Genomic DNA, 13,073 nt, shown 5'->3' with positions numbered 1-13,073 from the left:
GCACACCAATAGTTCCCTTGACCCCAGGTCTCTCTGTAAGAGACTGGCATCACTAAACCATTTGCAGCTACTCCAAAACTGCAGCAGAGCCAGGCTACTTGTTGGCTTCTGCAATAAAAATTTGTCCTTCCTGCCCATTTCCCATAGAATTAAGTCCGAACAATGAATTGTAGTCTTCAGGATTTCTAAGATCTGGCCCACCCTATCACTTCAGGTCTTAGCTCTCATTGATGTTATACTTGAGGCCATGCATCCGGTGGTTAAGTGCTTAGGATTCAGGTAGATCTGAGATTGAACCCTGGCTCTGCCACTTATGTGTACAATGTCACAGAGCCAGTCAATGTCTGTTCTGTTTATTCTCTGTTCCCTCCTCAGATCCATTCTCTGCCCTTCTCTGTGCTCAGGGGGGCTGACCCCTGCAGACTGCATCCCTGGGGCCCCTTGATGGCTTGCTTCTGGTTGGGTTCAGTCAATGGCAGGAAATGGCAAGAGACTGGAGGTCAAAAGGAGGAGTTTTCCCTACTCTCCATGTCGTTTGGTGCCATATTTCTAATAGTGGGTGCATCCACCCACTATTACAGCTTCTACCAGATGCCTTCCCCTTCATGGTTACAGCTCCCACTGGGCTTTAGTAAGTAACAATATCGTATTCCTTCCCTGCCCTGCCCTTCAGCCCGAGGGTTGGTAATAGTTGTTCACTGTTTTTAGTGCCTGGATGCCTCACTGTCCTTTCTTGGTTCCCTAATCCCTGCCTATACCTCTAATAACACTTCTTCATTGGAAAGATATTTTTGCTGGATATAGAATTCTAGGTTGACAGATTTCTTTTTTTCTTTCAGCATTTCTGTTTTCTAGTTTGTATGGTTTCTGATGAGAAGTCTACTGTGATTCTTTTCTTTGCTCCTCTGTAAAAAATGTCTTTTGGGGGGCTGCTTTCAAGATTTTCTCTTTTTCTTTTGTACTCAGCAGTTTGAATATGATATGCATAGATCTATGTGTGTATAGTGTGTGTGTGTGTTTATTCTGCTTGGTGTTTTCTGAGATTTTGGGTCTGTGGTTTGATGTCTATCATTACATACAGATAATTCTCGACCATTATTTCCTCAAATGGTTCTTCTGCCTTGTTCTTTCTCTCTTCTTCTAGAATTCCAATTACATGTATATTAGAGCAGTTGATGTTCCCCAGTTCTTGGTGCCCTTTTCTGTATTTTTTTTCTTTCTTTTTTTCTCTTTGTGTTTCAGTTTGGATAATTTCTATTGACCTATCTACTTTCCTCAGCTGTGTCAAGTTTACTGATAAGCCCATCAAAGGCAGTCTTCACTTCTGTAACTGTGTTTTTCATTTCTAGCATTTCCAATCAATTTTCTCTTTTAGTTTTCATTTCTCTGCTGAAATTATCCACCTGATCTTGCATGTTGTTCACCTTTTCCATTAGCACCTTTAACATAATTTTTGGTTATTTTAAATTCCTGAAAGATAGTTTCAACATCTGTGTCATATCTGAGTGTGGTTTTGATGATTACTTTGTCTATTGGGAGTGTATTGCTTTTTCTTGCCTCTTTGTATGTTCAGTTGAAAGTGTGACATCTTGTGTAACACAGTGGACACTGAGGTAATAGCTTTGGGGTATGAGTATGAGTTTCCTTCTGCTCAAACTTTAGTGAGAGAGTTTAAGTTAATTTAGTTAGGATTTGGGCTGGCTTTGAAGTTTGTTACTTCTATGCTTAACCTTAGTGCATCACAGGCTTTACATTCCTCCAGCAATACCTTGTGTTTAGGATGTGAAACTGGTTTGCCAGAGGGTTTTTTTTCAATGTGTCTATTCTATTCTTAGTTTTAGGTCCCCTCTTTGTGCCGGGCCTTAGAAAGGGTCTCTTTGTAGGCTCTTGTATCTCTTTCCCAGTAGTAGTCTGCTTTTCATTGTTATGTTTAGCTTTTTAGCTAGCGGTGGTGGCTCGTGAGCTTGAGAGAATTCTCTTTTGTTCTGATTAAGCCTCAATCTTATGTGTGCATGTGTCCCTGAGTCTCAGGAGTGTGGCCTCTTCAGTGCTCCTGCCCCTTTCAGGCTGTCCATCTGGGCCCATTACATATTCCTGCTCCTCTTCCAGCAGTAGTTAGAAATTTTTTTTCTTCCTTCATTCAGCTGCAATGGTTTTCCACCAGTACCTAAGTAGAATAGTGTTTGTTGCCCTCCTCTCCACAGATTAAGCCTTTTATTCCATGTGGGAGATCAGGTGAGAGGGGTCTGGGTAGAGCAGGCAGAAATTTGTGCCCCTCCCTCAGCAGCTGCTGTACCCCTCCCCCAGGTCTACCACAAGGGATATTTTCTTACATCTTCCCCTAGTCTTTTCTGTGAGTACCGAGTGGGGTTTGTGGAGAAAAGTTCCGGAGGATGTGGACTCTCCCAATTTCTGCAGTCTCCAAGGGCTTCATATTCTCTTGCCAGTACACACTGAGCCTTTATAGATTCACCAAGCTGAACTTTTCCTCCCAGGGACTGGGTGCATCTACCAGGTAAGCTAGTGCTCACATCTTGTCTGCGATGTGACACTCTGTCTCTCCTTGGATTTGGCCACTTGGTTGCCCTGTGACTTCAGAGAAGGAGTTCAAGGAAAACTCATGAATTTGCCATTTGTTTGGCTCATTTTCATTGTAAGGTTGGGAACAATGCTCTTTCTAGCTCTTACATCCTCAAGCAGAAACTGGAAGCCAAGTCTCTTCATTGGAACCATTTGAACTGAATTCAATTTCCCGCTGGGAGCACTGATAGTGCTGGAGCTGCGATGTAAACCTAGTATTTTTCTCACTACAGCATATTTGTTTCTTCCCTTCATTATCCCCCTTCTCTCCTGAATGTAAATTTCATTCATAAAATAGTTACTGAGCACCTACTAGGTGGCAAGCCCCAAGCTTGTACAGAGATACATTAGTTAGGGTCTCAGAGTAGTTAGCTCGAGCATAGGGATGACAGGGGCTCTCACAGGGCACCATGGGATGCCAGAGCCACTTCCCCCTATGAAACTTACTCATGCCTAACCAGCAAGACAATTTTGGAACCCGCCTCAGCTCATCAGGCCATTTTCTTAGTCACCAAATGCCATCTGCCCAGGAGCCCAAGCCTGAAATTAATGATGCCACACGCTGGAGATTAAGAAGGCATTACAGACCCCTTTGAGGTTTCCTACCAGCAGACCTGTGGGCTGAGGGAAGAAAAGTAACCTTGATTCCCCAGAATTATAAACTCTTAAGTCAAGTTGTTCTAAAGTGTGTGGTGTTTATGTTAGACGTATTAATCTGTTGAGAGGATCAATAAAGCCAACTTGAAACTTGTTTCAGTAATAGCCCATGTAACAGGCAAGCCTGGGCTGATTTTTTAAAAAAGAATATTAGAGCATTTGGGTTTGGAATCCATTAAGCTGCCTCATGGACCTAAAAGTGGGAAATTCACTGGAGCAATGTGCATTGGCAAAATCTGTCCAAATCTGTGCTGAGAATTACCATAATGATAATATCAGACTATTACTTCTTGGGAGCATCATAGTTTGCAAAGTATTTTCACTTTCAGTATTTATTTAGTTTTTTGATCCCCATAATGGCCCTGAAATGGAGTAGGTCAGGTGTTATTTCTGTCTGGTTGAGACTTGGGTCTGGAAGCCAGTCTGCCCCTGAATCACATGGCAAACATCCAGTGAAAATAGGTATCTGGTATCCTTGCTATGTTCACAATCTGATCTGAATCATTTTTCCTTGACCCACTCTGGATGTCTTTTTCCAGCCCATTTTTGATATTCTCAAGGATCTAACCCCTTTCCTAGTTCATACCTTGATCCCTCAGACTTGACACTTGATTCTGTTCTTCTCGTCTGCCCTCTAATTCCTACCTACTTAAATTACAACTTTTGTCTGCTCCTTTGATTAGGTGACTCACAGCTGCTCCGAGGCCTTGGGTACCTTCCATGCCCAAACATCATCTCTGCAATTACTTGTACTGCCACTAATATTGCTTGAAATACTAATATTAATACTGCTTGAAATAATAATAACAACAGCAACAGCTATCATTTGAGTACTTATGATGAGTCAGACACTGAGTTTTCCATGTTTCATCTCATTGAAATTTTGAACCTTAGGCTAGCCCTATGAAAAAGGTACTATTTTAATCCCTACCATGTAGTTAAGTTGCAAAGAATTTAGGTGAACCCAGTTAGTGTAATTAAAAGAACATGGACTTGTGTTCTGGCTCTGCTATGCGCTCACTGTGTGATTTTAGACTAGTTACCTAATCTCTCTGTGCCTCAGTTTGTTCATCTGTGAAAACTGGAATTGATAATTCCTACCATCTGAAGTTGCTGTGAAGATTAAATGGGAAAGAGCCTGGCACACAGTAGGATCTCAAAAAAAAGTGAATTTCACTTTTTTCTTTTAGGGCTTTTATCTTCTACTCCTGAGTACAGCTATTAAGTGGATACTTTGGAATTCTTCATAAAACATCAAATATGGCTGTATATTTCATCAAGGAAGACAGGGAGGGAGGAACAGGATGCTTTCTGGTAGAGGTGTAGGAAATGGTTTTCAATTTCAGGGCTGCTTGAGAGTAATGGCTGCAGTGATGTGTAAGCATTCAGTTTGGGACTTGAGGGCGTGACCTTGGGAACTAATTGAGTGTACCGACTTGCTCAGACAAAGAAATCCCTGTATTGGCTAAATAACGTATAAGAGATCTCCATTGGGCAATGGGGGGAAAATTGAATTATTTAACGTATTTCCATTTCAATTAGTTAATCAAGATAATTGCTGTTTTCCTGGATCTTTGTCTTTTCTTTGTAATTTACAAGGCCCTTGTTTGGAGAAAGGAATTTAGCCCGTGAACTCTGTATAAACTGCTGTGACTTTTTTTTGTGTGTGTAAATTATATTTAAAAATCTATTACAGCCCCTTTTGCTTTGGATTCTAGGATTGTGAGAAACTGATGCTTGATCAAGCTTGAGAAAAATTTACAGTTCAAGCATTCGGGTTCATTTGGGATTAACAAACTCAGCCAAGGGGCAGCAGGGCAGAGCTGAAAGAACATGAGCTCTGGCATCAGACAGACTTGGGTTGTGATCCCTGTTCTGCTGTGTTCTCACTACAGAACAGTGAACAAATGAGCCTCTCTGAGCCTCAGTTTCTGTTTCTGTAAAACAGATACTGTCACCCATCTTCCAGAGCTGTTGTGAGGACTGAATGCAATAATGCAGTTCCTAAATCAAAAGAAAGCTGGAGTAGCAATTCTCATATCAGACAAAATAGACTTTAAAATAAAGACTATTACAAGAGACAAAGAAGGACACTATATAATGATCAAGGGATCGATCCAAGAGGAAGGTATAACAATTGTAAATATTTAGGCACCCAACATAGGAGCACCTCAATACATAAGGCAAATACTAACAGCCATAAAAGGGGAAATCGACAGCAACACAATCATAGTAGGGGACTTTAACACCCCACTTTCACCAATGGACAGATCATCCAAAATGAAAATAAATAAGGAAACACAAGCTTTAAATGATACATTAAACAAGATGGACTTAATTGATATTTATAGGACATTCCACCCAAAAACAACAGAATACACATTTTTCTCAAGTGCTCATGGAACATTCTCCAGGATAGATCATATCTTGGGTCACAAATCAAGCCTTGGTAAATTTAAGAAAATTGAAATCGTATCAAGTATCTTTTCCGACCACAACGCTATGAGACTAGATGTCAATTACAGGAAAAGATCTGTAAAAAATACAAACACATGGAGGCTACACAATACACTACTTAATAACGAAGTGATCACTGAAGAAATCAAAGGGGAAATCAAAAAATACCTAGAAACAAATGACAATGGAGACACGACGATCCAAAACCTATGGGACGCAGCAAAAGCAGTGCTAAGAGGGAAGTTTATAGCAATACAAGCCTACCTCAAGAAACAGGAAACATCTCGAATAAACAACCTAACCTTGCACCTGAAGCAATTAGAGAAAGAAGAACAAAAAAACCCCAAAGCTAGCAGAAGGAAAGAAATCATAAAGATCAGATCAGAAATAAATGAAAAAGAAATGAAGGAACCAATAGCAAAAATCAATGAAACTAAAAGCTGGTTCTTTAAGAAGATAAACAAAATTGATAAACCATTAGCCAGACTCATCAAGAAAAAAAGGGAGAAGACTCAAATCAATAGAATTAGAAATGAAAAAGGAGAAGTAACCACTGACACTGCAGAAATACAAACGATCACGAGAGATTACTACAAGCAACTCTATGCCAATAAAATGGACAACCTGGAAGATATGGACAGATTCTTAGAAATGCACAACCTGCTGAGACTGAACCAGGAAGAAATAGAAAATATGAACAGACCAATCACAAGCACTGAAATTGAAACTGTGATTAAAAATCTTCCAACAAACAAAAGCCCAGGACCAGATGGCTTCACAGGCGAATTCTATCAAACATTTAGAGAAGAGCTAACACCTATCCTTCTCAAACTCTTCCAAAATATTGCAGAGGGAGGAACACTCCCAAACTCATTCTACGAGGCCACCATCACCCTGATACCAAAACCAGACAAAGATGTCACAAAGAAAGAAAACTACAGGCCAGTATCACTGATGAACATAGATGCAAAAATCCTCAACAAAATACTAGCAAACAGAATCCAACAGCACATTAAAAGGATCATACACCATGATCAAGTGGGGTTTATCCCAGGAATGCAAGGATTCTTCAATATACGCAAATCAATCAACGTGATACACCATATTAACAAATTGAAGGAGAAAAACCATATGATCATCTCAATAGATGCAGAGAAAGCTTTTGACAAAATTCAACACCCATTTATGATAAAAGCCCTGCAGAAAGTAGGCATAGAGGGAACTTTCCTCAACATAATAAAGGCCATATATGACAAACCCACAGCCAATACTGTCCTCAATGGTGAAAAACTGAAACCATTTCCACTAAGATCAGGAACAAGACAAGGTTGCCCACTCTCACCACTATTATTCAACATAGTTGTGGAAGTGTTAGCCACAGCAATCAGAGAAGAAAAAGAAATAAAAGGAATCCAAATCGGAAAAGAAGAAGTAAAGCTGTCACTGTTTGCAGATGACATGATACTATACATAGAGAATCCTAAAGATGCTACCAGAAAACTACTAGAGCTAATCAATGAATTTGGTAAAGTAGCAGGATACAAAATTAATGCACAGAAATCTCTTGCATTTCTATACACTAATGACGAAAAATCTGAAAGTGAAATTAAGAAAACACTCCCATTTACCATTGCAACAAAAAGAATAAAATATCTAGGAATAAACCTACCTAAGGAGACAAAAGACCTGTATGCAGAAAATTATAAGACACTGATGAAAGAAATTAAAGATGATACAAATAGATGGAGAGATATACCATGTTCTTGGATTGGAAGAATCAACATTGTGAAAATGACTCTACTACCCAAAGCAATCTACAGATTCAATGCAATCCCTATCAAACTACCACTGGCATTTTTCACAGAACTCGAATAATGCAGTTCCTAGCCCAGCAGTGACGGGCAGCAAGGCTAGGTCCTTCCCCATCTTCCACGTACTTATCTAAGGGTCGCATATTTGACAGTCTCAGTTGTGTGGAACATGGCTAAGATCTCAAAAAGACGCCAAAAAAATCCAAGTAGAATAGATGTTACAAAGTCCATTCATTAAAATACCTCATAGAGGAACACCTTGGATATATATATTTAATTTTGGCAAGGATTATAATAAGCTGAATGTCTGGTTCTCTGACTACACCAGTTAAGAAGCCCTACCCTGGATGAAGAGAAGGGAAGTGAGCTACTGAAGTCGGCCCCACGACTGAAACCAACAATGACACGATAGCGCCACACTGAGGGAGGAGGTGGTAAAACTATGGATGAGGCACAGGAACTAATGAAAGAACAGTTTAGAATCACTTGGGGCAGGGATGAAGGGTTCTATAGCTTCATTTCTTCACTTCCTGGAAACTATCTTCAAAGGCAGCATCAAATGCATTGTTGTTTCTTATTAATGACCCTGACTCATAAAAGAAAGATTTCATTATGTCTGTATAATGTGTTTGAGAAGGGAGGCATGTAATGCACTTCATAAACTCCATCCAAAATGGTAAAAGTGAAAGAAAATTTTTTGAAACTTAAAGATGTGGGCTTTGATTATGTGGACAATTCTTCCACATGGAACTGTTCTTTCTCCCATTGCCACATTTCTGGACAGTGGTCATATGAAGATGCTAACACTTAACCAAGTATTGATACTTTTCATCTACATCACCTCCCTGTAGTATGTTGGGCAGGTATCCACTGTTTCCATTTTACAGAGGTGGAAACTGAGGCCTAGAGAGATTAAGATTATCATGGAGCTGGATTCAAGCCCAACTCCTCTGACTCCAAAAAGCTCATGCCTTTTCCACTACACCATGTTCCTTCCTAGGAGTAATCATCTGGGTTATTAACATGCAGAACATATAATAGGTCATGGTTTGCATCCCAAGTGAATTAAAATAAAAAACATCCACAAATTAACACTTCATCAGTTCACCTCTAATCCTACAATGCATCCATGAAACAAAACCATCAAACAGCCTGGTCTTGATACTTACTCGTAAAATGTCGTCCATCCATTTTCATTGCTTTTGGTTGCCAGAAGGCCAGAGTTGCTGTGGTACGTCATCATGGCCAACTCGTGTCCTTGTGTGGTCACGCTCTTGAGTGCACTGTTGGTGCCCATGGTCACCCAGTACACCTGGCCATCTGGGACCACCAGCCAGAGGGGCATCCCTGTAGAGTCTCTGCGGACGTTTACCATGTTGCCGTTGTTGTCTGTGATGAGCGTGATGTCGCCATCCCCAGTGTAGGTAAAGTTGTACAGGTAATCTCCTGTGGGTAGGCTTTGGGTGTACAGATGCTTGCCACTGGTATCAAACAGGTAGAGCTCCTGGTCGATTGGGGAGGACAGCTCATACATGTTCTGGGTGTTGAGGAAAGGCTTGTTCTTCCTGATAAACCGGATTCGGATATTCCCAAGGTCAGCCACATAGAGCTCCCCGTCAGCACACACAGCCAAGGAAGATGGGGTGTTCAGCTTTGCATCCTTGGCATAGCCATCGTCTCCAGAGAAACAATCACAGTTGGCATCATTTTTACAGTCACAGCCACTGGGGGCCCCGGCAACCAGTGAGATCTCTCCGCTAGTGGTGACCTGCCTGATGCGGTTGATCTTCTTCTCGTCTGTCTCAGCGATATACAGGACCCCATTGTGAGAGACAGCCAAGGCAGTGGCTGACTCCAGGGTTGCGTGGATGGCCACCTTGCTCAGCAGGAAGTGGTCGATGCCGGGCACCTGGCAGTGCATGGGCCTCCCGGCGACAATGCGAACCTGGTGGTTTTCAGAGATCTGCAGGACTACGTTGTTGTCCAGGACATAGAGGGAGTTGTCCATCGGGTTGGTGGCTAAGTCTGTAGGCCACTCCAGGCGAACCTGACAATGGAGAGATAGACACTCAAATGCCTGGCGAGGTGCCCACCACTGATCATCCCACACCCCTTAGAGCCCATAACAGTGTCCCAAGTGCCAACACATGGCAGTCTTGCCTGATCCTCACAGCAGCCTGTCATCAACCATGGATATCAGCCCCTGATCAGACAGAAAGCATGCAAGAGCCCTCACTGAGACATCTGATGGTCTACGTTAGACTGACAAAAACACGAAGAAGGGGATAACAAATAAACAAAAAAAGCAGGCGAGGGCTTCCCTGGTGGCGCAGTGGTTGAGAGTCTGCCTGTCAATGCAGGGGACACGGGTTCGAGCCCTGGTCTGGGAAGATCCCACATGCCGCGGAGCGGCTGGGCCCGTGAGCCACAATTACTGAGCCTGCGCGTCTGGAGCCTGTGCTCCGCAATGAGAGGCCGCGATAGTGAGAGGCCCGTGCACCGCGATGAAGAGTGGCCCCCGCTTGCCACAACTAGAGAAAGCCCTCGCACAGAAACGAAGACCCAACACAGTCATAAATAAATAAATAAAAATTAAAAAAAAAAAAAAAAAAAAAAAGCAGGCGAGAGGAGAGACTTTGGAGTCAGACAGGCCTGGGTTCAGATCCTAGTCCCCCTACTTGTGACCTTGGGCAAGTTACTTTACCTCACTGAGCCTCAATATTCACATCTGTAAAATAGGAATGACAATAGTGCAGAGAGTCTGACCCTCCATAAGTGCTCAAATAATGGTAGCTAATGTTGCAGAGGTGGGAGGGGAAGGCAGATGGAGTCTGGAGGCTGAAGCAGGAGCTGTTCAGAGTAAGAAAGACGCTTCATGAATTGTTGCTAAATGCATGAAGGATGATTTCTCAATTCTTTGAGTTCATGGATTAATACATGGCTAGGTGCTGGGGATGTAAAGAGAAAGTAACATTGGCTCTTGTCTGACATAGTTCCAGACCTGTGCTTCTCAAACCTGGCCACACATTCAGATTACCTATGGTGATTTAAGAAAGTATGGGTGCTCAAATTCCACCTCTGATAAATTAAATCAGATCCCTGGGTGTGGGGCTCGGGCAGAGGCATGAAAGCTTCCTGGCTGATTCTAATGTGGGGTTGGAAATCATAACTGGATCTTTCTCCTTCAAGGGTGATCATTGGACTGGCAGTGGTGGCATCACCTGAGAGTTGGTCAGAGAAGCAGAACGGCAGGCCTCCCCTGAGACCTACTGAATCCGAATCTGCATTTCAACAAAATCCCTGGGGGGCTCCTGTACACACTGAAGTTGGTGAAACCTTGCTCTCGATAATGGTTTCTAGCACCTCAGAGAACAGGTCCACCTGGGAGAGATTAACAACGTCGGCTACGGGAGTGAGGGGTTCAGAGGTCCTGGGCCCCATGTCTGAGCCTCCTCTGAGCCGGGTCAGGAAGCTGGCAGGGATCACAGGTGGGCAGGCAGGGGACTGCAGCCGGCAGGTCTGAGGCGAGGATGCTTTGTTTCTTGCCTCGGTGGCCGTGGAGGCTGGGACGTTGGGTGCATCACCCTGGGAGGTGCTGGCACTAAGGGAAGCCCTTTGCCAATTGTGTTCCCCACGAGATCCAGCCGTAGTGCACGTGGGCTGCCAGCTGCTCCCTCCAGCTGATGTTTCTACCCCAGCCCAGGGGACTCGTTGCCTTAGGTGCCTGAGCCCCCTTCTAGTCCTTGACGCTCAGTCCAATTTGGGGCTTATTGAAGCAAGTATACACCTTTGGATAAGCAATTTCTCTTCCAGAAATTCACTCTTGTGCACCCCTGTCTACAGAGGTGCTCATCACAGCCATTTTTAATAATGGTAAAAAACTGGAACCAACCCAGATGCCCAATGACAGAGAATTGGCCAAATAAATTATAGTACATTTAGTTCATCCATAAGATAGAATATTCTGTGTAGCAGTTCAAAGTGACGTTATAGATGAATATTTAATGACATGGGAAGATGTTTGCTATGTATTAAGTGGAAAGAACAGTCTGCAGACCTGTAAGCACAGTGTGATCCCAACTGGGGAAAAAAATACAATAAATTAGATAGATTATGGGTAGAAGGGAGATTAAAAGCTTGAGGGCTATACACCAAAATGTTAACCGTTATCTGGATGAGAGGTAGTTTTAACTTTCTTCTATGTCATTTTAAATGTTTTGTATTTTCTGCAATGTGCATGTGGTAGTTTACTAATGTAAAAAGAAGCCCCAGAAGATAATATACAGATGAGATGTGGCCACCTTCATCTACCTGCCCCTTCAGCTCAGCACCGTTCTCAGGATGGCGTAGGCCCCGGCCCACGGCCGTTGCTCCCAGAGTCTGCTTGCTCCCTCACCCCAGCCTGGATCCCTCTTCTCCCCAGCACGGGGCCCCGAGGCACGCCAGCGGCCCTTCCCGAAGCCCAGAGCCCCGCCCCGCAGCCGGGCTGCCTCCCTCGCCCTTCCCAGCGGTCTCTGGAGCACAGCATCTCCAATGCCTTCGGCTGCATCAAGAACGCAGTTCACCTGAAAGTGACAAGGGAATTTTCAGTTTCCTAAAGCCCATTTCTTGTCAACACTGGCTGCTAAATCTTTCATGCCCTCTGGTCCTGTGGCACCTTGGGGACATACTTGCTGAGACCTCTCTGCCTGTCATTATGGTCAAAAGAGAAGGCGCCCTGATGGGTGGGTGGGGAGGGGGGGAGGTGCCAGGGGAGGGGAGGGAGAGGGAAAGGAAGGAGGGGAGGAGGGAAGAGCAAGCCTTTCCTGCTCTCTCCTGCACACCCATGTGCACACAGGCACCTGGGAAAGAAGGAGCAGTGCTCTTGGAGTCACAGTGCCTGCATGATGATTCTGGACCAAGTACCTATGATTCTTTGATTTTACCTCCCTGTTAGCGATAATCCTGTGGAGGCTTCATTTCCCATCACCAGAATGGAGGGACAAGAGTTTGCAATTTCTGAGGTCCCTCCAGCTCCCACATTCTATCGTCCTGAGATGGAATGGAGCGCCCTTGCCCCATCCTCCAGATCATTCTGTGCCTTTATTAAAGCCCTCTGAGCTGACTGCCTTGTTGCAGAGTTATTTGCAAAAATGGATTGTCAAATGGATGAACGAATGACTGACTGGTGAATGGCATAGAGAGAGCGAGGGGTTTGGGGTCAGGACAGCGCACTTCCTAGCTCAGTCCGCCAATGTCCACAGGTGTGATCTTCCTCAAGTTACATAAACACTTTGAACTTCTTTCCCCATATGTAGAAGGTGGTAATAAATATTACATAAGAGTAGTTGTGAGGATCAAATGAGACAACTCACAAGGATATTCTTGGTAAATTATAAAGAGAATGAATATTTACAGCCTATTATTAGCTGCCAGACACTGTGCTAGGCTCTTATGAAATGTTTATTACCACCTTTTACATATGGGGAAAGAAGTTCAAAGTGTTTTACATGATGTCATAAAAAAATTTCATTTCCATACCCCTGAGGGAACTTAGCACAGGGCTCCGCATTTATAACCACATTTTCT

The 13,073-nt window shown here is 43.3% G+C and overlaps 1 protein-coding gene across 3 annotated transcripts in view; it reads right to left on the bottom strand.

Moving 5' to 3' along the window:
- TENM4 (teneurin transmembrane protein 4) overlaps positions 1–13,073 on the bottom strand; it is a 391,446-nt gene that overhangs the window by 32,122 nt on the left and 346,251 nt on the right. For all 3 annotated transcript variants that reach the window (XM_061204090.1, XM_061204087.1, XM_061204089.1), the window contains one exon: positions 8,675–9,552. In XM_061204090.1, coding sequence (XP_061060073.1) covers positions 8,675–9,552 — 878 coding nt within the window. The remainder of the gene's footprint in view (positions 1–8,674; positions 9,553–13,073) is intronic.

This window comes from Eubalaena glacialis, chromosome 10, assembly GCF_028564815.1.
Source record: "Eubalaena glacialis isolate mEubGla1 chromosome 10, mEubGla1.1.hap2.+ XY, whole genome shotgun sequence".
Classification (NCBI taxonomy): domain Eukaryota; kingdom Metazoa; phylum Chordata; class Mammalia; order Artiodactyla; family Balaenidae; genus Eubalaena; species Eubalaena glacialis.
The sequence above is the reverse complement of the archived record's forward strand: the minus strand, read 5'-3'. Positions and strand labels throughout refer to the sequence as shown.